The sequence below is a fragment of the Actinia tenebrosa genome, unplaced genomic scaffold (assembly GCF_029948245.1).
Source record: "Actinia tenebrosa isolate PJP-AT-01 unplaced genomic scaffold, QUT_ActTen_1.0 PGA_scaffold8__29_contigs__length_14323225, whole genome shotgun sequence".
Classification (NCBI taxonomy): domain Eukaryota; kingdom Metazoa; phylum Cnidaria; class Anthozoa; order Actiniaria; family Actiniidae; genus Actinia; species Actinia tenebrosa.
The window spans coordinates 11,838,456-11,864,491 of record NW_028292585.1 but is presented as its reverse complement, the minus strand read 5'-3'; the positions used below and the strand labels follow the sequence as shown (position 1 = coordinate 11,864,491).

Genomic DNA, 26,036 nt, shown 5'->3' with positions numbered 1-26,036 from the left:
CGGGTTGATTTGACTCTTTGCGTGTGGTAGGTCATACATTTCACTCTCAATCCGCAAGTGACCCTTAAGGTAAAAAGATACGTCGCCATGGCAACAGCTGTCACGATACCTGGGTCCGGGGGGGGGGGGGGGGGGAGGATAATATGTGGTGGGTCTTGTATGCGTTTATATTGTGTATTGTCATGGTAACACACCTTTAAGACACGCTGATAACTGCATGACTTTCCTATAAAACTATAATAATTTGATTAAATTGTTTTATCCCGACAGCAAAGTTAATACATTTTCTGTAACACGAAATCTCTATACGCGCAAAATTAACTCACAATAAACTGTTAATCAATATTGTACAGATATAAGCATGTATATAGCGTGTACATTCGACAATTAAAGAACGCTCTATTTTGGGACAAAATGTAGGACAATGTAATCATTAAGCTTTCTTTCTTAACCAACCTTTTTGCCTTTTTATTCTATTGAGAAAAATTGCAAGTAGTTTACACAAAGGAAAGTTTCAATTTATATGCAACGTATTTACTTATTATGTACAATTTAGACTGGTCTAGACGGATAGTCTATCGTCGTTACGTTTCTCCAAACTGCTATATTATGCGTTATTAAAGTAGGAAGGTCATCAAGAGCTGAGTTCACAAGGGACTGGGTCTACTTAATAGTTCATCTGAAAAAGGCCTGAGTCTAACATTCAGATGTTGTCATTGATTTTTTTTTTTTTTAAATCGCGGTTTCGTTATATATCTTCGTCGCGAGGAAGTAGGCTTTCATAAACATCTATTAAGGTGTTTCCATGACATTCTATAAGAACCGACCCTTTAAACCTTTGTGTTTCGGACAGCGGTATGGAAACGCCTTGATTGACGTTCACCTAATTTGTCGCGACGACGACTGGTCTAAGTATTACTTTAAGATTCAACATCCATAATCCGCCTTTCCGCATTCATATAGAGCGTTTTCACATAACGACAGTGACTATGTTGGTGTACCAAAACCATACACTTTAGTCCTCGAGGAATTGGTTTCTATTTTTATTCAAAAAGTGATTAGGAAGCTTCTATTGTTTGGTACACCAATATGTCACGTGAGTGAAAACTCTTTATGGTATCGAGTGTGATCGGTTATGGATATGATTGATATGAAGTGAATGCTAGTCGTATACACTCAATTGCAAAATCACTGTTCAAAACATGCATAGAACACAGAAACTGAGTACGAAGGGTATTCTGGGAAATGACATAGGTATCCTCTGTTGTATTCATTTGAGATACACAGTCGATATGAAACATGGGAATAAAAGTTTCAACGCCTTCTGTTTCTGTTGGGGCAACAATTTATGAACATTCCACAGTTGTATCACTGACGTCATCTAATTAATTACTTCCCATCTACCCTTTCGGTCTCAGGTTCTAAAAAATGTCTCCCAAGAAACCTTCTTGGTCTCTTGGTTCTACCCGACAAACATTTTGCAATTGAATGTATTCAAGATATCAAAGGACAGATCCAATAGTGTATATAGCAGTACATGGGTGTATTGGCCGACGGAATTAGCCCTGAGCTACCGCTACACATGCATTTGTAGATCCTCATATTTGTAACTTGGGACACCTCTGAACTAAGAATGCTTACTTCAGCATCATTTGTTGAACACGTGGCTCCGACTATGCGCTGGTCCTGAAATATATAGCAATGCAGCAAAGTTACCGTGTTTACATTGTTTATAACAACCAGGGACGCTTGAATCTTACTTGGAAAACCGGGAATGCCGGTTGGAAAATTACGGTATATGTGTCGTTCCTATCGGAAAGTTCCGGAAAACTCGGTTTTCAATTCGTGAGGTAATCCACTTTTCCCGCTCTTTTTGGTTCATCCGGTAGACGCGTGTACCATTTGTCGAAAGTTAAATTTTCCCGCTCTTTTTTATAACCAATAGCAAACAAATTCCCTACTAAATGGATTGGTTTAAATGGTAAACACCCAAGATCCCTAGACCCTCAGGGAATTGTCAAGTAGCCGCTAAATGGAAGTTTACCGCTTGATAGAGTTATAAATTATTGCTTAAAAAAATCCCATTAATTGGTAATTTCACAACTGACCGCTAAATAGATCTTGGTCGCTCTTGGCATAAATTACTGCAAAAAAAGTTTTTGGGACTTTAAGAACTGGTCTTAAATGAAGGTTGACCGCTTAATAGTTGGACGCTTTACAGAGGTTATAGTTTTTACTTTTCTACTACTGATCAAACTCTTACCCTAGGCTCAGGAATGCCGACCTCAGTTTTAGCGCTATTTCCAGCAGTAGCGCCCGCACTTTTGGCCACTTGATACACACACGCAGTAAGGTTTCCTGAACCAGGTTCTCCTGGGATACCTTGGGTGCCGTTATAACCTGGATGACCTTTAGGGCCTTGGATTCCTCTTGCTCCTGCAGGTCCCTGTGTCCCATCTCTACCTGGGGGACCTTCAGGTCCAGTTAGTCCACGAGGTCCCTCTGGGCCCCTGGGACCTGGTGGTCCTACTACTCCAGATATTGTACCATTGCTGCTGCCCATCTACAAGAAGGATTAATTATATTATTTAGTCACGTCAAAATGAGTTTAGAGCTTCACCTTTTGATATCGTTTCACCTGTGTTTGTAGTTTAACTATCATCAATGTTTGTTCGTCCATTTTTCGTTCTAGCAGCTTCACTTTTTCTTCCATTCGTCTGATTGCAGCCAATGCTGTTGTGAGTGATGATGTGATGCTGTTATTCTCCACAGGTTTTGTCTTCTTAAGAGAACACAGTAAAAACATTCCGTTAATCTCATTTCTATTCACTATTTCCAAGGAAATGTAATATTTGATTGATTGATAATTTATCTGTTAATAATAAGCTAATAGTGTCACATTTTATTGCTGCGAGTATGGCGAGCAGTTACACTAATCATGAGGGAGTTCCTGTGTTGTAGTTCACCACATTGGTCCCGAGCGCTTTATAACCATGGCAGTGAACTCGATTAGGGGATATCTTGGTCTTCATGAGCCGGTGGGCTATAAATGATTTTTCTGAGTATACAATGCGTATAATCAGCAGCGGTCGTCCTTGGCCAAAAATGCGTCTCTTTACGCATCCTTTGCTTGTCTACGTGCTTGTTCTGGTTCGCTTTCATATCTATTTAAGATAGCTAAGGGTGCTTGGTTAGTTCAAACACAACTTTATTCATTGCTGCAAACATTCATCAAAGGCATTATTTAGTTATATTTTCAGATAAGTAAAGAAAAGAAAAGACCCAGACAATGTTCTTTTATTATTTGTTCAGTCGTCGACGAAGCTCGACATTGTACAGTAGAGGGAGAAGTAATTCCATGCAAATACAGAGATGATGTAAACAAGAACATCCATACAGTGGCGGATCCAGGGGGGGTTCGAAGGGTTCCACGGAACCCGCTTGAAGATTTGATCTTTTAGGTAATAGAAATATGTCTTATATAAATTTTGCTTAAAAGTATCCACAAGGATAATGTTCAACACGAAATGATAGATATTTGCTGTTATAATGTTTAATTTATCTTTAAGTTCAGTTACTTTGATAGTAAATTAGGTGATTAGAGCCAATTTTTTTGTCAGACATCGACTAAACAAAAGAGAATTATACACAGTTTAAGAAACGGAACCCCCCTTTGAAAAATCCTGGATCCGCCACTGCCATACCTATAATTGATACTTTAGTTTTAAACTCTTTCTCCGCGCGTAAGCCAAACGAGAACCACATAACGCAGAAGAATAAGCAATGACAATCCAAGCTCACAAAGCACTCTGAGAAATCGAGTACTGCAAAAATGAAACAGGGAAATCAAAGGATATATCAGAAAAAAAAGCTCTGTTATTTTTGTCTGTTTGAATTCATTTTCATGGAAAATGTCGAGGGAAAATGGTCAAATGATTTTTTTAAGAGCTTTTAAGTACTCGATTTCTCATCACGCTTCGTACTAGAGATTCGCGCTCGTGCCGCATCTCCCAACACCCATGCGCGTAATTCCCCACAGGAACTCCGCATACATGTTCGGTTATCAAAGGTAGCCCTAGCCCATCAATGAACGGACATTAACAAGAAATTCAGATTTTTGTACCTATATAAAACGATGCAAACATAACCGAATGTATACTTCGCACTGCATGATGACAAAACCACAGATTTTACTGCTTACACACACCATACTCGCAGCACTTGCACTATGCAATGACTCAAGAGGAAATGAAATATTCTCTTGAATGTCTAGTTTATGTAGTTCATCTTTCTTACATACCATCAAGGTTCGAAGCTCCGTTACATTGCTCTTTATCTCTTGTACTGTTCGCAGGAGTGGAGAATTACTTTGCATCTTTTCTGCTGTGGTCATCAAGCACATTTTGTGCATTAGTCAACTCTTTCTGTGCATTCGCGAAGCAAGGGAAAACACTTACGCATGGGCAAGCCTTAAAGCGTAACCGGCTTGGGTGCGTATATTAAGTTGGACGACTACCACACTAACAAGCAAAGACCTCTTCAAACCATATAAGTTTGCGCATGTACAAGCAATAGATTCTAACTGGCTTACGCAAATGTCACTTTGGGCTTGATGAGTAAAGCGCTTCTGTGCACGCGCTTAGAGTAATTTTCAGAAGCGTGCATACCTAATATACAAAGTAAGCGGAGTTCCCAGTACAATCTATGTTGTCACCTATTGGTTTAGCTTGCACGAAGTTCAAAAATAGTGTTAAAACAAAATGGTCTATTGCAAACCATTTTCAAAGATTTCATCTAAAACTCGTTTACATAATAAATAGATAGCTAGTTTCAATTTGTGTTCTTTATAAAATATATACATAAATTTGTGCATCTCAAAAAACATCCATTTTTGCCAAGTTCATAAAAGAGTTGAAACCACAGCGCACCATTTGACCCATAGGTGCTTGTTATAAGCATAGGTAGAATGTTGAATGTATTGCTAGTCCATAACGTAGCTAGGAAAGCAAAGATTCAGAGATACTTTCTCTGGCTGCGGCCGCAATTTTTTGTATGGACCGCCTGATCAGATTTCGTCCTGCGCGATGATTGTTTTGTTTTTTTTGATGGGCTGTCGAAACCAGATCACCTGGAGGAGATAGTTATAAATAAATATTTGCATATTCAATATCTAAGTTTAAAAAGTGCCCTTCATTCGATTCTGTCTTACATTCTCACAGGTAATTAGTGAGCCATACTGTATGAAATAAAACAATAACAAAATTCTCAAGATTGTCCACATTGCGAGATCATGCAGCTGGGTGGCATAGGGCTGTTAAGTTGTGACGTATTTCCGGGTGCAAATGATCAAAAAGAAACCCGCTAAGACAAAGCAAAAAATGTCTCAATGATTTACTCTTCACCTGAAACAATTAGAGCTTTGGACAACAAATCCTGTAAGTAAGAATTTTTTTTACAGTACTGTTTGTCGTCACCGTTTGTTGAGGGTAGGGAACTTTCGTGTCAGTCTACAGATTTTGAGACACCTTCTGACTCAGTCGTATATTGTAGATGTCATACGCTCACTATCTTCCAAGACTTGCGAACTAGACCCTATCCCTACATCAGATGTGAAGCAGCTAGCGTCTGACCTATCGCCTGTTGTTGCTAGGATCGTGCGCACCTCACTGGCTGCTGGTTTCCTACTCCTTTTAAGATGTCGGTTGTTCGTCCTAAGCTTAAGAAATTGGACTCAGCATCCTTTCAGAACTACCGACATTTGGCTAACATTGCATTTATAAGTAAAGTCAGCTGCTATCCAAACCCACAACTATCTCAACCACAATGCTTTATTTGCTTCACTTCAGTCAGCTTACCGCGCACACCACTCCACTGAGACCGCACTCTTACGTGTAACTAATGTCATTTTGAAGACCCTTGACTCCCGTAAAGACGTCATACTCGTATTGCTCGACCTCTCAGCAGCATTTGATACCCTGGACTACAATATATTGATATCCCGTCTTCATCTATACTTTGGATTTAAAGGGACTGTTCTGAATTGGTTTACTTCTTATCTTCGTGGTCGCACCCAAACAGTTAATGTTGCTGGTACCTCCTCATCACCTAGAAACCTAAACTACAGTGTACTTCAAGGATCCATTCTTGGACCTTTGTTGTTTACACTATATATATTGCTCCACTCCAAGATGTCATAGCAACCCATAATCTCCAAAGTATGTTTTATGCCGACGATACCCAGCTCTATATTGCTGTAAAACCAATATACCTCACCTGACTTGGCTATCGACTCTATCTCTACTTGCATCCAAGCTGTTTTTGACTGGAACACATGCAATAAGCTGCAGACTAATCGAGGTAAAACAGAGGTACTATACTTAATAGTACACTCAACAAAATTACTCGACTCTGATTGGTCGAGAGGAGTACAATTATAGCGTTAATTGTACTCCGTAGGAGTAGCGAATTAAGTCGCTATGGCAACACGGCTAAAACAATGTCAAAACAATTATTTTCTATCATTTTGTACTTAAAAAACATATAAATAAAATTTCAAAGCCGTAAGAACTAATCTTTTTTATGCATTTCAGTTGCGCGATGGACTGAAAATCGGCCGCCAAATAGACAAAGATGAACGGCGTCGCTTCGCATTTTTTTACTAAACGGCTCGTGCAATTACAAGAACTTTCAAAACATTACTCGTGTCTATTAATTTCCAAATTGTACTCGAGATCGTGCGATTTCCTATACTAACATAACGGTTTCTCAACTATCCATCTCTAGAGGCTCAGATGGTTGCTGGTGTTCCTGAGCAGCAGGTAGGGGGACTCGCGATCGATGCCAAAGATATACGGGTTTAACTCGCGGATTTACGAAGACGGGTACAGCAGATTTACGGGTATTTTACCAAGACCTAAAGTTATTTTGGTATCGCAAACGGAGGTTAAAAATATCTTATAAATATACGATGCACGAAGGTAAGAAGTTCGTTAACGACTTTTGCATAATTTGTCTAAGACCTAAAGTTATCGTACCCAAGCCAGAACCCTTTTGGTGTTGTGGTAAAAAAATGCAGATAGAAGATGACACGTCAGCACAGTGTTACGAGTGTGGTAAGAATATTCGTAATGCCGTACCAAATGCTACCAGAGAGCAGTATTACGCCAATGGAGGTCGTAAGAAAACGCCATATAAGAGATTAAAATACTTCAGGGACTGGATGAGTCATATCCAAGGTTTACATCCGATATATTTAAGCGACGAAGTAAAGAAGAAAATCATAGACCATTTAGAAGAGCCAACCCCGCAAAGTCTACGGAAAACGCTGAAAAAATTAAAACTAGGGAAATATTACAAAGCTATTCCCTATCTTTTGTCTGAAATTACCGGTAAGTCTATTCCCGAGATTTCTGATATGACAAAAGCCGAGTGGATGTTTTGTCGGCTGGATAAGGATATTCCTTATTACCCCGACGTAATTTACGAAATATTTTACAAAATAGACCCCAACCACCCCCTATTAGAATGGATTCCGAGAAGATGAAATGTGCAGTCGAAATCCCCCTACGTTCTTTTCAAAGCAGATGTCTACTGAGCGAGTTTTCTTTGGAGCTCCTCTTTTGCCTCCTGGTAGATCTTTTTGCGAGATTCCTCGGAAAGATCTTTCACGATGGTTTTTTTATTACCCGACTTTAGCTCCCCGTATTTCTTTTCCTCCGCGAGGATCAAAGAGAACTCCGTGTCGTCTATGCGGCGGTCCTGCAGAGCCTGAGACACCAAGTCGGCAATGGTGTTAGCCTTTGCTCTTGCCAGGGCTATATGAGTGTCGTGCTTGGATATCTTACCGGACAATTGCTTTATAATGCCTGTCGTAACAGCGGAAACAATGCCGCAGACGGCTCCAACGCTGGCCAAAGGAACGCCAACGACTATTCCAGGCCCGGTAAGCGAAGTAGCAACGCCAGTGCCTGTTAACGCCACGGACATGGAGCCGGAAGTTATCGCGATTTTATGTAGTATGCTTCGGGCTCTGGCGTACTTTTTCCTGACCTCTTCGTAGTGTTTCGCTTGCCCTTCCAAGTAAGCCAGTATTAAGTTCGCTTTATTCAGACGAAAGTTCTCGGCGTTTAATTCTGTAGGACCTATGGTGGGAACATCTGGGTACAACTGAGGTGCTGAAGGTATAACATCCATTATATACTAATGTACGACGCTTTTGGGAATAACATAGAGGAGCAGCCACATCACGACAACCGGGATTATGCCAACTGGAGAGCATTTAGGAAGATGTTTCCGCATGCAGACCCTAGTAAGTTTGAAAGAAGACCCGATGGGATTTACTATAAAGGCTCCAGGATGTACAGCAATGCGGACTTGGAGCCAAAGAACCCAAAACCCGAGCATAAAGAAAGGCAGCCTAATTTTCCAGAGAATTTATTACCGGCAACGGAGGATTACCCATTTTACGATAACAAAGGCGGCGCAAATGACTTTGCTAAGATGGTTACCTCCTTAGAAATCCCCGTGGGTCCTACGACTTTCAAAATAAAAGTCAGAGACATCTTTAGAGAAACTGCCATGAAACATACCTCAGGGAAAGAATCCAGAGAATGGTTATCAGGTCCCAACATGCGGTATTGGCCGCAGCAGTTAAACTTTGCTGTCTGGGCTGCTACTAAAGGATGCGGTATAGCCGCGGACATGTTCCATATTCCTTTCCTGCGATTTCATGTTGCTTTTACTATTCGTAGGATATTGTTTGAGTTAGGAGCGCCGCTTCCTAGTGACACTATCTTTAAGCCGAAGGATAACAAATATGACAAAGTCGCATGGGAGCGATTAAGGAATGAGTTTAAGCTTACCAACCCTGATTTTCGCAACAAAGAGGGTGCCGCCCATGGTTTAGGAGAGACTTACACCTATGCTTCGTATGTTGGCGCCAGCATAGAAACTCCGGGTATGGGGTATCCTAGCAGATGGGAATTCTCCGACTTAGGGGGTAAAGCGTCAAAAGGTGGCTTGATTTACTTCATAGAAAGCAAAGAAAAGTATCCTTGGGCGCCTTTCTTTGCCGCAAAGGGCATTGGACTGAAAAACCTAGCAAGGATTAATCGAAGCATTGAAGCCTTTGTTTACTGCATTCTAGGAGCACAGGTTAGCACTCGCAGCCCCATCGTAGATGCTTCCGGTGCGTCACAGGAAACGCAACAAGTATTCCTTGTCCTCTTCGAAAGCGCTGTTATCGAGAATGAGATTTCTAAGTCAGTTCAAAGATATCAACTTGCGGTGCAGCAATCAAAGGTTAGACTGGATTATGCCTTGAGTCCTGGTTGTTGGTTAATGCCAAGTAATTTGGTCATCAACGCCGATTCCGTCGTGGGTTACAACAACAAACTTCAACGAGCTACTAAGGATATGAAGTTTGGGGTGAATGACGTGAACTCTGACACTCTTAGGAACATTCCCCATTTCGTGGAGAAGCCAAAGAAGGAGCACGTAGAAAAACCATCAAAGAAGGCGCATGTAGAAAAGCCACCAAAGAAACCAGTAAAGAAGGTTACCGAGGAATATGACCATAACTTACTAAAAGCCGGCTTAGCAGCTGCAAGCATTGGTCTGAGCTATTATATATGGCGATGAACAACCCCTACGTAGCTGGAGTAGATTGCGTCTATACGACTTACACAGGCGAGAAAAAATACAACCAGGCATCTTGGGTTGATGTCACGGGCATGGCTGTGAATTTAAACTACTCGGGAAAGAAGTTGATAATATGCAGCATTTGCATTGGCACGAGCAGCCATGCCAACGTGGGCTTTAGGTTCCTGGATGAGAATGGCGTACTACAGCCTATGCGCGCGAAGACGAACAACAGGGAGCCCACGCATTTCTCCGTAGAGCCGCCCCCCGGCAGCGATGAAAATTTATCGGTTTGGACTTTCCATATGGTCGCCGATTGCCACGGGAAGGTAAAGCTACAAATGAGAGTAGACGATACTGGAAGCGTCGCGGTAAATAGCATAGAGGATCAAAGAGATCAGCCTTATAATCACGCAACCATTAGCACTCTTACGGTGGTTAGTCTCTAGAAGGGAATTTATTTCCTGACCTTCTAACGAAGGGGACTTGTTTCCTGTAATATATGAATAACCCACACATGAAGGAAGGTTGGTTTTTTCATTACCTTGAGGAAAAAAACCTATGTAGATAATGTTTGGCAAGACGCCGGATTGTGGGCGGAGGTTGGGGGTTTAGGATTGGTTATATGCACTATTTGCATTTCAACGCGATACTCCTGTAACGCCGGGTTTAGAATCGTCGATGAGAACGACCAGCCATTACATCCTTACAGGAAGAAGAACAATACTAGGATCCCGGCCCACTTTTCCTCGGAACCCTATAAGTATAGTAGGGAAAACCTAACGGCAATAACTTTTCACATAATAGCCAATTGCCGATATGCAAAGCTTCAACTTCGACCCAGCGATGGGGGCGGCAGCCGCATTCGACTAAATGCCTCTACGCCACTGGCCAATCCCCCACCAGACGCTATTTGGAATCATAAGTCCATTTCTACTATGAGCGTCCTACCCTTGTTACCGCATTATCAAGGCGGCGCGAATACTATCTTTACTTATCCTCAGTCGAGAACACCTCGGGCGTCCGACGACGATAAGCCCCCAGTAATACATAAGGATAAGATTAACCCTTCATCTTCTTCAGGAGTACCACTCCAATAGCTACTACGAGGATCCAAATGTTGTTGCCCACAAACTTTAGCAGTTCTCCGCCGGCCCTAAGCGCCAGGCCAAGAACGCTACCCAGCAGCCCAGGAAGACCGGCTGCCATCTTTTTTCCCAAGTCCGTCAGCCCATTGCCTAATTTCTTTACGCCCGCGCCTGTAGCCTTAAGCGCGGACAAGATCACGCCTACTACGCTCGAAATAGCGACCGCAAATGCCAGCGGAAGACCATACTTCACCAGAGCTCTTTTTACCTTTTCCTTGGTGGTAAGCCCCAATTCTCTTTCCAGGTTGTCCTTTTGCGCTTGTAATTCCGCGACTCTTTCCTGAAGGGTTTCTACTTCCTTTTGGGCTGCCTCCCTTTCCTCTTCGGGACGAGTTTGGTCATTGATTATTTCCTGCTGCCGCTCTATTTGTCCCTCCAGGTCTTCAATAGCCTGATCTCTTTGCCGGATTTGTTCTTCCTTAGTGTTAATTTCGGCAACCAACCGCCGCCGTTCCTCTAAAGAGCCAGCTATGGTGGTACGTAAGTTCTTAGCTTCTTCCTTGCTTATGTCTAGGTCTTGCAGGGCAAGTTCGAAGGCCTTTTGGGCTTGGTCCCTATCGCGTAGGGCTTTGTCTGTTTGTTCTCTCATTTCTATTATTCTTTGGTTTTTATCGTTAAGTTCTCTCTTTTGAGCATCGAGGAGTAGTCGGTTTTGTCGCATGTATTCTGCCTCCCTTTCCTCCATTGTCTCCTTTAGTTCTTCAACTTCCCTTATCGCCTCGGGGCCTTTTTGTTGCCGCTGCATTAGGGTCTTGAACTTTTCAAAGGCTTCGCTGGTGTTTTCATCGTTTTCTCTTAGTCTTTCCACCAAATTAGGTCTTCCTAATGCGTTTTTGATTTCTTTTGGGAGATTACTGGTGAGCCTGTCGGAGTCTCTCCTTTGGTAGAGATTATACCACTTATCCCTTCCTTGATACTGGATTTGAATTTGCCCCTTATCTCCGGTTTGGAAATTAAGGCGGGTCAAGTCCACATTTGGAAATTTCTCCCTTACGTCGTCTAAAAGCCCCCTTAGCATTTCGGTTCTTAGGTCCGTGGAATCCAAGTTTTGCAATTCTAAATATTCTGGAATAGGTCGCCCTGGGTTCCTTGATTGCCACTTATCCTCTAAGGAACGCCAGGCCTCGCGGGCCCTGCTGCCATATTTGCGTCGTAGCTTGTCAAAAAGGCCCCGCCCGTCAACGTTGTCATTAGGAAGTAAAGACTCGTATTCTTCGTCGTTAATGTCTACTTGGCCTTCTTCGGTAAGGGGGTCAAAATCCGTTCCTTCTACTTCCATTATATATGATAAGCTCAAAGTTAAATCCCAACGTATTACCTAAGCAGGTTGGCGGGCTGAAAGCGGAACGCACCTTTCACCGGGTCACCTTTACCCCCAGCAGCGCAAAGCCAGGGGAAACCCTGTACGTAGGCGTGCCCCGCCTAACGGATAACCTAGTCTTAGTTCCTGGCACCTTGGCTTTGAGGTTTGACCTAGCGGTACAGTCAAGCCCCACAGATGAAAGGATTATCGTTAACAACGTGGGCCGCAACATCGTTTCTAAGATGCGCGTAAAGTTCGCCGGGGAATCCTTGCTGGACTTAAATAGGTACGATCTGTATACCACGTACAAAGACTTATGGTTGACGGCCTTTGACCGCGCGCAAAGGATAGAACAAGGAATTGGTAGTGTCATTTTACGTAAGGTCCGCACACCTACGAAAACGCAACCTACTGACGGCAGCGGAGAAACCGCAGTGGCAGACGCAAAGCGAATAAAGACAGCCTATGGTAGTAAGTATGTCATACCACTGGACTTTGAAGTAATCACGAATCACGGCGCGTATTACCCAAGACAGTTATCCGAGCTACAGTTTGAAGTAACTTTAGCAGATGCTAATAACATCATTGGTGGGCTAAGCAGTGCACTTACCACGACAACCCCATACTCTATCACTAATCTAGAATTACAGTACGAAACGGTGTACAGCGAAGAGCTGGCCCGTAGCGCTGGCATGGAATACAGCTCCGGGAAGGCATTCCTTTACGACCACGTAGTGATGTATAAGACGTTCAGCTTCCTGGATAAGACGGATGAGGTTATTAACCAAAGTATTAACCTCCCCCGAAGAAGTCTTACGGGGTTGATGCTGGTGTTTGCTAAGCCCTATGAGGCTGGTAAGCGCGACTCCGAGGCCTTTCACAACCCCAACATTACTAACGTGGGGGTCAACATAAACGGCGTTCCAAACAAGGTTTACTCCCAGGGAATAAAGCCCGCAGACGTGTACAGGGAGGCAATGCGCAAGTTTGGCGACCAAATTAGCCCCGCAGAATTCTTTAATGATAAATATGCGCTGTGGATTGACATGCGCACCATTAACGACGAAGACCTACATGGTCAAGGCCTCCGTCTAGTAAATACGCAGGATGGCATAACATTGGAAATCAAACGCACCAAGAATGCCTCCGCGGGCGACGGTGATAAAATAAACTGCTACGTCTTCGTCGTGTCTGACGCGCAACTGAGCGTAGAAATGAATCAGCTAAAGAGCGTTGCCTACTAGGCTCGCGTTCCTTGAGCCAAGCGAAAGGATAAAAAATATCCCTTACGTATAATATGCTTCGCGTATTTGAAAACAACGAAACCAAACTGCAATGCATAGTGCAAGGCGAAACTTTGTACTTCAAAGCAAAGGAGGTGGCTTTGGCGTTGGGCTATGAGCGCCCTAGAGATGCGATTAGAGCACATGTATCTGAGAAATACCAGAAAAAATGGGTTGATCTACAAGGGGCTGCGAATCACCGCTCCTTTACTACGCAACCAAATGCCGTGTTTATATCCGAACCTGGTTTGTACGAACTGATATTTAGCTCCAAACTACCCAAAGCTGTGGAGTTTCGTGATTGGGTCTTTGAGGAAGTCCTACCCGCGCTAAGGAAAACGGGTAAATATGCAATAGAAAGGCGGTTTGGCGGCCCAAACAAGTTAGTATTCAAGATCGAAAATGAAGCCGACCTACACGCGAAGGTCGTCGACTACACACGTAGGTTTTACCCCGATTTCATCATAGCGCCGGGTCTTGGCGAACTTCAAGATTCAGACAGCAAGCGAATAACCTGCTGGCGGAAAGGTTACCAAGCCGGCCAGCCAGACCTTTTAATCCTTAACGCCCACAAGAAATACCGCGGGTTGTGCATTGAGTTAAAGACCCCAAAGGGAAACGGCGTATTGTCCGCAAAGCAATCCAAAAAAATTGCGCAGCTTGACGTAAATGGTTACCTAACTATGGTTAGCAACGATTACGACGTCATCTGTCGTGCCCTCATGGATTATGCGGACGGCATCCGTATCCCTTGTAAAGGCTGCGTAAAGCGGTTCAAATCCTACGACACTTTGAAAACGCACCTAAAAATATTTCATAGGTATAATGAAGCTCAACTTAATTCATTGGCGTGATCTCGTCCACGGCAAAGCATACGAAATAAAAAATTACTTCGTCTTCGAAGACATCGACCGTTTACGGTTAGTCCTCAAAGACTTAGAAGGCAAGGAATATTCCCTTTGGGCGCCGGATTGCGTGCGGTACGTAATTCAGGGCGAGGAATTCACCCACTTACGCAGCTATGGTAAGGTAAATGGCCGATGGAAGTTTGACATTGAAAGAAGAGTCACTCCATCTCCTCTTTGTAGTTAAGCGCGTCTGCTAAAGTCCGCTGCGCTTTAGGATCCGCGGAGCACCAATGCCCCACAAAGGATCCTTCGGAGAATACCCTGTCGCAATGAAGGCAGGTGTATTTTTTACGCGGCGGCTTACGAGGGGTAATGCAGTCGGCAGGTAGTTCGCAAGTAATACAGTCCATATATTGAAAGGGTAATTAGAATGCCTCCCAGAAAGGCAGCTGCGTAGGCTAGCATATACCTTTAAGAGGGGTCCTTATATTTATTAATGTTTCTTCTTTTCTTATTGAGTTCTGCATACCTTCTACAAAAGGGGTCCTTATATTTATTAATGTTTCTTCTTTTCTTCTTAATAAACAATCAAAGAATATTAATAAATATAAGAGTGCATTTTGAGACTCTTTGCGCAAACCCTACTTTACTTACGGGCTTTCCTTACTTCCACGTTTTGAGCATGCCAATCATCAAAACGATCCAAGTACTCCTTAAAACCGCGGGGACGATGCTGCGGGCACAAACACTGCCAGATATGATCATCTCCTTTCCTTAAGCCGCCACACGCATCACAGGGCGCACTCCAATACTCTGCGTTCTCCCAGCGCGTACCTTCGGCGCGGTCGAACTCCGTAAAGCGTTGGTCTATTTCTTTCTTACGAAGAGTTAACTTCCTTATGGTTTCCGCTGGGCAACATCTCGCAGCGATATCACCATGCTCCTCGCATACGACATCCAAATCATAATTACCACGACATCTATGTTGATGCCATGCGTCGGTTAAGAGCTCCCCGCAGCGCGCACACACATCCTTTAAACACACCCTATTTTCTTGGTGGTATTGCAACATTTGGGGCGTGCTAAAGAGCCGATTGCAATCAGCACAACGTCTTTCCTTAGACTTCAAACACACCCTTCCTTCCACGTGATATCGCAGCGCCTGTTTACTGCTAAACTGCCGGCTGCAAGTGCCGCAGGTGGTAACGTTATCCACCTCTTTAAAACATACCTTCTTTTTTTGGTGATATTGCAAAGCCTGTTTGCTACTGAACTCCCTGTCGCAATCCTTACACTTCATTATATAATAATTATAAGGGATACTTAATAAAGTCCTGCACGCTTTCTTTTGCCCAACCGGCCATCGTCAAAAGCGCACCAAACCTTTCCGCGCGCTTCAGACCGCACATTTCATCGTACAATTCCTGCACGCGCTCTTTTAACCGGTCTATCTCCTCCCTTTGCATTTCTATGGTGTCTCTTTTATCTTTTGCGTCGGCGGCAATCCTTCTTACTGCGTCCACTGGGTCCAATCGTATATATAATGGATCCGAACCATATTCCCTGCAATGCTCTGATAGTAGGACCCACCGGCTGCGGAAAGACCCAATTCGTCGTGGAGCAGCTATTAGGACCCTTTAGATACCGCTTCGACTACATCGTGCTGCTTTGTCCCACCTATGTGAATAACCGCACCTGGGAAGGCATAGGAGTGAAAGATGACGACTTCTTTGTGGACATACTGGATCCTAACGAGTTATCCAGCCATTTGAAGTTCTGGCATAAGCAATTCCCTAAAGATACGCAGACACTCCTCATATTGGATGACATTGCCTGTGGGGACGACGTAAAAAGACGCACCTCCGAGCTCGTTAAACTCGCCTTCAGCGGTAGACACGACAATATCAGCGTTTGGTTGCTCTCGCAGCAGCTTACCAGCGTCTCTAAGCCCTTCAGGGAAAACATAGGTTCACTTGTCGTATTTTATACTCCGAGCAAGTCTGACCTGGAAACCATCTTAAGCGACTACGGCGGTGAGATATCCAAGGAACAGTTACACGAATACATGCGGCACCTAAAAACGCACCAACATTCCAAGATGATCTTCTCTTTGAGGTTTCCGTATTCCATTAACATATATGGACATTGAGCAGCTCTTAGATGAAGTCCCCACGCAGTTAGATGAAAGTAACCTCAAGGAACAACTTAACATCCTTGTGTCTTCTGGGAAGTGTAAAGAAATGATAGGCAAGGAACTTACCCATGAGCAGGTTAATAAGTTGTCAGAAGATGAAGTCAAGAAGTTCCATAAGAGGTACGAGGCTGCCCTTGCAAGTAAGACCACGGACGCCGTAGCAGACTCCGCTATCCGACTTGCGACTAAATTGCTTGGACTTGCGCTGCCCATAGACGACGTGGAGCAACTGCGGAAAGACATAAGCGAGGACTACGTTATCGCCCAAGAACTTAAGATAACCTACGGGTGGTTGTCTTTGAAGTGCGGTAAGTTAATGGCAGTCGCCTCTGCGGCACTTCACGTAGCTCAGCATGTCGACTTGAAGGAGGTACTGGTGTCTTGGAAGGACTTCAAAAAGGACAGAGAAGTCGAAAAGGTCTTCCAGGCAGCACTTGCTGAGGTACCTGATCAAGTCGCCTCAAGTACTTAGTTAAGTCGTTGTCAAGTCACCTCAAGTACTTAGTCAAGTCGTTGTCAAGTCACCTCAAGTACTTAGTCAAGTCGTTGTCAAGTCGTCATCAAGTTACTTGTCAAGTCCTTCAAGTCCCTTAATATAAGATGAGTGGCACCGAAGAACAACCACCCGTAGAAGATACCAAGATTACCAAGGCTAAATCTCCAGGCAGAGTCGCTGCCGGAAAGAAGCTCGCGGAGATGAATAAAAAGAACAAAGCCAAAAACGAAGAAAAGGTGGAGGAAAAAGAAGAGGAATCCTTTATTAATCCGGGATACGTCATTGGCGCGTTAGGAGTCGCTATAGCAGCAGGCAGCCTCTACTTACAATGGCGGGCAACGAAAAAGGTAGGACCACCAACATATCACGCACCTGTGGAACCGGCTGTTAGAAAAAGTAAGATTCCTGAAATGGAGTAATAACCTTCTCGCTTTGTAATATAATGTCGACCGCGTTGTTGAAAACTGTTGAAGAAGCAGCTATCATTACTTCCATCGTTGCGGGTATTGGTTGGGTAGGTAAGAAAGTGCTCAAAGAAGACTTTACTGAAGACCCAAGCAAGAGCTTCGCTAATTTTGCTAAAATGACCGCTGCCGTAGGCGGGGCTATCATGGCAAAGAATTACCTACAGAAGGAAAAGTACCTACCTAACATATAATGGTTAGCGTGGTCGCAGGTGGAGTTATTGCAGCTTTAGCATTCACTGGAGCTAATTATGGTGGTCAGTATTTGGATAGATTAGTCAGAGGCGACAAAAGCGGAGATTTAGCCGCCGAAAGGAAGAGACACGACTTAGCGCTGGAGAAATATCAGCGGGACGTGGCAGCTTGGAATGAAAAAAGACAAGCTTACAGGGATTGGTTGGACAAGAACTACCAAGACAAAATGCAGGCGGATAAGAACTTTGAAAATACAGACTACGCCTTTAAACTTTATGCGCAAGCACGCCCCGCGGCATTGACGGGGTTAAGAAAGCCTCAGTTTAAGAATTACTACCAGCCTTCTAAGAAACAAAAAGATAGTGAGTTGGTATTCGTGGGAGTCGCAGGGCTGGCGGGAGGCGTAGCTTTGGCGTATCTGCTCTAACGAAGGAAACTGTGTTTCCTGAAATATATGATCGTCTTTTTGGAAAGCGACAAGAATAACTTTACCACTTATCTGAATCCCCCCATCAAAGCCCATAAGGTTCGGCTGGTTAGTTGCCCTTTGTACAATTCTTGGTATAATCTAGTCAATGGTATGGTCACCGTGCATAAAGGCGGCGGCAATTATCAAGGCGTATTGCTGCCCGATGGACATTACACACCAATCACCCTTGCTAAGGAATTAGCAAAACACGGTTATACTCTCACCACGGGATTGCCGCACGAAATGACCTTCAAACATAATCTTCCTAACAATTTCTCGGTAACCCTAGGAAAAGCTGATGCATTAGGATCTTTACTAGGTGTCTCAGGCAAGACAATTACCAACACAGCCATACCTGTGAAATGGAAAGTCGCCTCCTCTTACGAAGTCTATTGCGACTTGGTCCATAGTTACAACAATGGAGAAAAATCTTCTCTTATGTCCAAGTTTCTACCTCAGGGTAATCCATTTGACCTGGTAGAATACGCGCCCATTTCTTTGAGCTATGACTTGTCTAATTTGGTAGAAAGCATAAACATCACCATTAAAGTGGACGGAAAGACGGTAGACTTTAACGGACGCAAGATTAATCTCGTCCTGGAATTCATATAATGGGTCGAACTGAGGACAAACTCAAAAGGATTTACTATGGGCCTGAAGGCTATTGGAAAGGAGCGTCGGCCATCAAGAAACTCGCGACCGCGGCCAGGGTATCAGAAGAAACGGCTAAGAACTAGCTAAGAAAACAAACCCTCTGGCAGGTTTATCTTCCCGTGCCTAAGTACATTCCCAGGCCCAGCTTCACCGTAAATACCCCCAATGAAGTTCATCAGGCGGATTTGCTTTTCTTGCCGCACGACAAGGTGAGAAGAAAGACCTATAGATACGCTTTGACCGTAGTTGATATCGCAAGCAGATACAAGGACGCCGAACCCATAACCAGCAAGGATTCTGGGGAAGTCGCAGAAGCCCTAGGTAGGATTTATAAGCGCGTTTTGAAATGGCCCAAGCTGCTGCAAGTGGATGCGGGGACAGAGTTCATGGGCGTGGTTACTAAGACCTTGAAAGACCACGACACTAAGATTAGAAGAGCCGAAGCTGAGTACCACAGGGGTCAGAGCATCGTCGAAAGATTCAATAAGACCCTGGCCGAGCGTCTCTTTGGATACCAGTATTGGAAAGAGCTGGAAGATCCCTCCAAACGCAACAGGGAATGGACACAGCGGCTCCCCCAGGTCATCGCGGCTTTGAACAACGAGGCGGCCAGGGCTACGGGAATGAAACCCAGGGATGCTATGAAGAAGAAACACGTGGAGCACAAGTCCTACGTCAGAAGTTCGAGGGCGGTCGGACTAAAGGAAAAAAAGCTCCCCCGCGACATAGTGGTCAGATACCTCTATCAGCCGGGGGAACTCGAAGGCGGCAGTAAGAGAGCCACGGATCCTAACTGGTCTTTGGAAACGTATGAGATTTCAAAGTCCGTCACCAAGGAAGGGCAACCCGTGTTGTATTACCTAGATGGCCCAAGTCGCGGATTCGTCAAGGAAGAGCTGCTCATAGTCCCCAAAGACTCAGAGTAGTGCTGCTCCACGCGCCCGATTACACTCTAGGCATGTCAGTCTTACGTTGCCTCTGCAATGCCCGCGTTTATTATTTATGCGATCCACGGAGAACTGCTGATCGTCATTTGGGTCAAACCTCCATAGTAGAGGTATGTTGCATTTGGCACACCGTGCCCCTTTCTTATAGACGTCGTCCACGCATAGGTCGAACTTTATCCCCGCATAGCGGGGATCTTTGCTCTTTTCTTCGTCGTGCCGCTTGTAGCGAAGGAGTTTCTTAACAATGTTCTCTTTGGCTACGTCTTCTGGGGTGCGGTCGTAACGCATTTGTGGCCCCCAGGCTCTTTTTAACTGTTTGGCATATTCTACGCGGCTTACGGCGGTGTAGATAAGGTTGCTCCAACACAGCCGCTGGTCTATGACCCATAAGGTTTCTTTTATGGTAAGTCCCTGCGCGCTATGGACTGTCATACAATAACCTAAGCGCCAATCGGGGTGTGAGGTAATTCTTTCTACTTTTTCTATGGGCACCCAGGCTTTATCGTGAGTTACGGCATTCTGCAGTTGGATGTCGGTGCCTGGCACCCATACGTCTCTTTTTTGCATTCGGGTGTCGTGGGGTTTATAGCAGACGGGCACGGGATATGTAGGGAATCGCTCGCGGTGTATATTCAGCAGGTCTTTCTGTATGCGTGATTGTGCTGCGCGCTTGCTGCTCAACACCAAATCCTTTGGATGCCACGCGTGAAGGAATTCCTCGTATTTCTTTGCTCGTACACGTTTGCGAAGTATCTTGTTTTGTTCCGCGTCACTGAGGCCCCGAAGTTCCGCCTTTAGGTTTCTTACTTGATCCTTACTGCGGTAGTCGGTGTTAATTTCTTCTGCATAGTCGACCATTTCTTTCAACCATTCGTGGGGCATCTCTCCGCAAATAGGCGGTGGCTGGCAGGGGTCGCCGGCGAATATCACTTGACATTTCCCGCGTAGGAAGTCTACGAACTCCTGCAGGATTTCTAATGGCACGGTGCATATCTCATCCCATAGTATTACCGGCGGTATGTCGTGGATTGCTTCCGGCACCCACTTTTGACCATTCCAGCGGAAGAAGCTGTGGTACGTCTGCGCATCGTAACCCATCTCCGTTAATTCTCGCTCCAGACGATGCGTTGGTGTTAACACCTTTATCTTTGGAAATAGTTTCAAGACACGCGTAGTTTTACCACTGCCACCGGTTCCGTAGAGGTAAGAGAAGCGTTTGTAAGATATTGGATTGGCAACCGACGGTAAAGGCTCCACAGTGGGCGTTATTGAACCATGTGTGTGTTCCCCGTGGTATTCTACGCGTTCTCTCCAGGCCTTTATTTCTTCGTCTTTGACGCGCCATTGACCGCTCTCTGCAAGTTCGTCCTCTGTATAGAATTCCTGCATCTTTTCTAACACTTCTGGCTTTACATACAAAGACTCCGTGGCTACGCGTGGGATATCCTCTTTGTCAAACCGCAACAGCATTGACAATAGATTAATGTGCGCATATGCTAACATGCTGGCCCGAAGATGGTAATATTGCGGGCGATGATCTTGGTAATAACACAGCGCATTCCATTGCCGTTCCCCTTGGCCTTCTATGAAATAATTCCACTTCTCTACGGACACCATGGTTCCTTGCTCATGCGCGCGTTTTATTAAGAAGCTCAACTCACCGTCGTCTTTTATCAAACGCCGTTGCATGTGTTTTTCTCCTTCCTTAGCGCCCTGTGTGAACTTTCCTATGACAACCCGCGCTGTGGGGTTGTGCTCTGGGAGCCATTGTGTGAAGGCGCTATGGCAAAGTATGGCTTCATGCGCTGTGTATGTGAGGAGTTTACGCTCTTCGAGAAACTTCAGCAGGGGCACAGGGATCCATTCTTTCTCCTGTAGATGTTTCCCGTACCACGCGTAAATTATTGGATGTAAGTCTTCTGCTAACTCCCATGTGGTTAGTCTGACGAATCCTGTTGCTGGTGCGTCGTATTTACAGTCTAACGCGACACGAAAGAATTGTGAGTCGGGATGCCCGTATCTATCGTAATACTCCTTACAATCCCCAAGGCCTTTAAAACTGGCAGGGTAGCAATGTTTCATATCCAGGGATACGTATTGATCTTCGTCGTACTCCATGTTCCACAGACCTCCATGGCCGTGTTCTACACAGGCTTTGGCTATGTCTCCGAATTCTTTTGGGGTGGGTTTCCAGCCGTTTCTTTTCTTTGCGGCCAGGAAGTCCAAACTGCGGGAGCTAAGGACCTCATCTGAAAAGTCCTCACCAAGGGTTTCGCAGGCGCTTTGGATGCGCTGGTGTTCGCTCTCGGGCCGGTAAAGAGTGCCGTCTTGCGTCATGAATTGATTTCCTTCCGAATCCATTAGCCATATGGAATTCTCGTGGATCAAATCTATGAGTGGTGACCCCTTGTAGACCTTTGTCTCCTTCTTTCTTGGAAACCTAAGTTCTCTCCATGCGTGCGCGTTGTGTTGATAGATAACAATAGGCGCTCCCCGGCCTCCATACTTTTTCGTCCCTTCGTAAATGAAACCGTCGGTGATGTCCTTCACGTGTATGCGGCGTTCTAAGGCAGTTTCTAACTTTTTGATGTTTTCGATGGAGCCTCCAGTTTTACGTGTAGAATGCTCCCATTCCCTGATGGCTTCTCTTCTTTTTGGCGTAAGCTTACCGCCCCTAGAGGAATCTTCGAAAAACTCCCTAACCAGCTTCCCGACACAGTTACCAGGATGTCGCATTGGTCGCAACTTCTTAACATCCGGCTTCTTAATCTCGTATGCACCGTAAATGACCACGGTAACCGGGTAAGCGACCTCGTAGAAGAGCATGTCTATTCCCTCAAGTGCTCCCGGTCGTGTGTGCTTATTCAAAACGAACAGGTTCTGCTTACCAGACGCTCTGATAGGATTACGACCCTTTTCTATTATCCACTCACCGTCTAAGTACTTTACGAATGTCAACTCCAAACGGTAGTCACCGGCCGGCATTCTGTTGATTATCTTTTCAGCCATTTTGTGATTCATAGTTTTGTCTGTCTTTCCCTCCATAAATGTAGCGAAGACAAAGTCAGCGTCTGAGTTATCCATCACCTGATTTCCGAGCCTGCGCACAGTTTTGTTTTGAATGTCGTTGATGGTGGCCATGTATATCTAAGGAATATTTTAACCTCCGTTTGCGATACCAAAATAACTTTAGGTCTTGGTAAAATACCCGTAAATCTGCTGTACCCGTCTTCGTAAATCCGCGAGTTAAACCCGTATATCTTTGGCATCGATCGCGAGTCCCCCTACCTGCTGCTTCCTGTGACCACTAATTCCATGGCTCGTAACTATCACTATTTAAATTAGTTTCCTTGGGACCCCAACAACACAAATGCCACTGATAATAAATACTTAAATTCCTGTACAACTGGAAGGATTAAAACTAACCAATTGTTATTTTTGAATATTCAATTAACCCGTTAATAACCTCTTTTCCTGTACAAGACCTATCGACCTGTCAACGTAGTTATAATCTCTTCCGTTGGCTACCGATATTATTTACACTTTTTGTAGTGCAGTAAACCGTAATTTAGCTAAAGAGGACAACATTAAATTAAATCACTATATAAGTATGTCATTCCAGCTGAGCGATGAAATTTGTTTCAGCCAATCAAAGCGCGTTTAGCTGCGTTGCCGCCTCCCTTATACCCAGGCCACTGTAACCCATTTGCGTATTTTTCTGTTTTCTTTTAACTAAAATATAATATAAGTTCGTACAAAAAGCAGAAATATGCAAAGGAAGAACAAAAACAATTTACTGCCATGTATGCTTCGTTCTTTATAGCTCCAAAGATGCTTAGAGCCATTCATTACTCGGGCTTTCAAAGAAATGCCTGAGGTATAAATTGGGCTTTGTTTGCGTTCTGTCACAAATCGCAGTTGCGTTCAAAGCGCATGCGCAAGTTCTATGCGCGTGCGTAGTATGCGCCACATAAGCACATGGTCGAGCAATGGCGGAATTTTTCAAGGTTTCGTCAGAAGGATGACAGTGTTCACGAAGAATTCTTTCGATTTTCTGCTATGAAGCCCGAGTTCACGCAGATATGCGTCTAGTTTTGTCTACTGATGGACAATATTTGGTTAGGCCTGGTTCCTAACGGCACTCAGATTACATAATTTTATTATTCAAAATGATTAATGACTTTTTAACATTTATTGTGACAAGCAGTTGAAAGTTACTTGTCATGCTGCGACGAAACTACCTCATGTTTTTTGTCATGATCACTTTGACGTCACGTTTCTTTCTAAAAAGGTCATCAAAAAGGTCAGTAAAACCGACTTAAGTATAAATAGTCTGAACTTTTAAGATCGACTCAGAAACAAATGTCATGCGCCGAATTTCTTGGGAGATACTGCTCCGGTGCTTTGTCTTAGAGGACAAAACATTTAAGGCTAGAAATTGAACCCATGCTGAGTCCTGTGCATGCGTAAGGCAAACCTTCTAACACACCCACCGTTCTGCCCTGTGGGTAAAAAGTCTTTAGTCGTAGGAGTAAAGTGATTAACTTCTTCTTAAAACGATATTTGAAATGGTGCCAATTGCTAAAAATAAGAATGGAAAGACATCAAAAATGTAATATGGTTGTGCACGGTATTTGCTTAACTTCAGGTTCATTTTCTTTCGACTATTCCAGAATGAGGAATATAAATCACAAGATCGACCTACTATCGGGAATATCAAATAAAGGTTATCAGGCGGGATGCGTGCAAGGATGCATATTAATATTCATTTATTGGTTTGTTGTTATGTCTTCATTTTCAAGGCTAGCCAGAACTACATCTAAGGAGATTAATCTTATGCAAAAACCCATGAATTGCTTATTGATGGATATTAAGTAACTTTGGAGAAACAACAGTATTCAAGGCATAATACAAACCTTTTCTATTCTCAATTCTCTGGCATCCACTCGGGACAATAGTTCCTTTGATCATGAGCACATTGATGAACAGAGATGCAAGAGATACGACAATGACTATCCCAATCATGAAAGATGAACAGCATCTTTGAAAGGATTTTTTTGTCCTAGGATGATTTTGTTCTTTCTCCTGCTTCTTGCGACCATCATTTTTAGGGGTGTAACTTGTGGAAGGTTGGATATTATTGCTTAGACTGTCTAATATAACATTCTTTCTACTCTCTGGCCTTCTTTCGTGACCCAAATCATGTAGGTAGAGCTCCAAAGCACTCAAATTGTCTTCTCCTATATCTTGTAAGTCGTTCTCTTTTGTCTTTTTGACAAAGGATTGTTGCAAAAAGTCGGGGCTCCTCGCCATGTTGCTTCTGCACGGTTCTCGTCTAGGTTCCTCTTTGTCTTGTGGGCTCACCTTTCTCTGGTGATACATGTTGCATCTTATCTTTCTATCTGTCACATGTTTTTTGTGAGTCCTCCATGCTTATGTATAGACTAGCCGTCTACTACACGAATCGACATGTTCCTTTATTTCAGGGTTGATGCTACAATCAAAAGATGCTAGAGGAATCTAAATGATATGATATTAAGACGAGTTATCAATCAACAGCGGAGTCAGGTGTTTTGGAGGGTTTCTTTCAGACTCTGCGTGAGATTCTCATTTGGATGAAAACCTCAGCTGTAGTGAACAAAGTATGTTGCAAGTCTCCACAAATCTACACAAGCCTGCAATGTTAAAGTTAGGTTGCCTATGTATTAGAAACTCAAATGGCCACTGCATATATTCGTCTAGAGGACTTTAAAGAAATAACTTGACCGGGCAAGTGAAGCATATGCATAAAACAGATTAGTTGAACTCTTTCAAAAAGGTCAAAAAAACTAACTTACATTACAATTTCATTGCAAAATGATTATTTTCAACTACTGTTGCCTCATAAAAGAGATCCAAAAAAATTGAAGGTTTTCGAATCTGCGCAGAAGAGTTTTAAAAGCTGTCGCTCTTTGAAAATCAAGCTTAAGACTCGATTTTTACCTAAAAGAACAAAGAACCTTGTAGTTTGACAAATATCTAAACTGACGATTGTTTGATCCTTAACAATTTCTATTGTTCAATTAATGACCACTAAAAGCGTCACATTTTCTAAACAAATTAAAAACTCATTGTTGATGTTGTTTTAACTGTCTGTCGGTAAATATCTTTATCTAAATTTTATTTCACGACGAGAGAAAATCAATTTTAGCCGAAAAGGTAATCCTACATTGGGCCTTCAAATGCTATATTGGGTCATCAATTATAGGTAAGGGTCAGAGCTGCGATTGTTATCTGTAAGGCAACACCTCAGTGAAACAAATAAAAGGCATTTCTCATATTATGCCTTTATTATATAATCTTACCTTCTCTGCGATCCCTTCTTGTGGGGTCTTGAAAACGAAATATTAACTATGT

The 26,036-nt window shown here is 43.7% G+C and overlaps 1 protein-coding gene and 1 long non-coding RNA gene across 4 annotated transcripts in view; one reads left to right on the top strand and one right to left on the bottom strand.

The window, feature by feature from the left end:
- LOC148905182 (uncharacterized) overlaps positions 1-26,036 on the top strand; it is a 34,086-nt gene that overhangs the window by 5,606 nt on the left and 2,444 nt on the right. The window lies entirely within an intron of this gene.
- On the bottom strand, positions 1,364-25,443 carry LOC116289020 (uncharacterized). 3 transcript variants are annotated; one of them, XM_089024137.1, is made up of 5 exons: positions 24,557-25,443; positions 4,301-4,380; positions 2,639-2,782; positions 2,264-2,563; positions 1,364-1,686 (listed from the first exon to the last, which is right to left on the bottom strand). In XM_089024137.1, the coding sequence occupies exons 1-5, from the start codon at positions 25,020-25,022 to the stop codon at positions 1,495-1,497; spliced, it is 1,182 nt and encodes a 393-aa protein (XP_088880263.1). In that variant the 5' UTR covers positions 25,023-25,443; the 3' UTR covers positions 1,364-1,494. The 3 variants fall into 3 exon arrangements, with proteins under 3 accessions (XP_088880263.1, XP_088880262.1, XP_088880261.1); XM_089024136.1 differs by having other exon boundaries at positions 2,639-2,779; positions 4,301-4,383; positions 24,557-25,442; XM_089024135.1 differs by having other exon boundaries at positions 4,301-4,383; positions 24,557-25,441.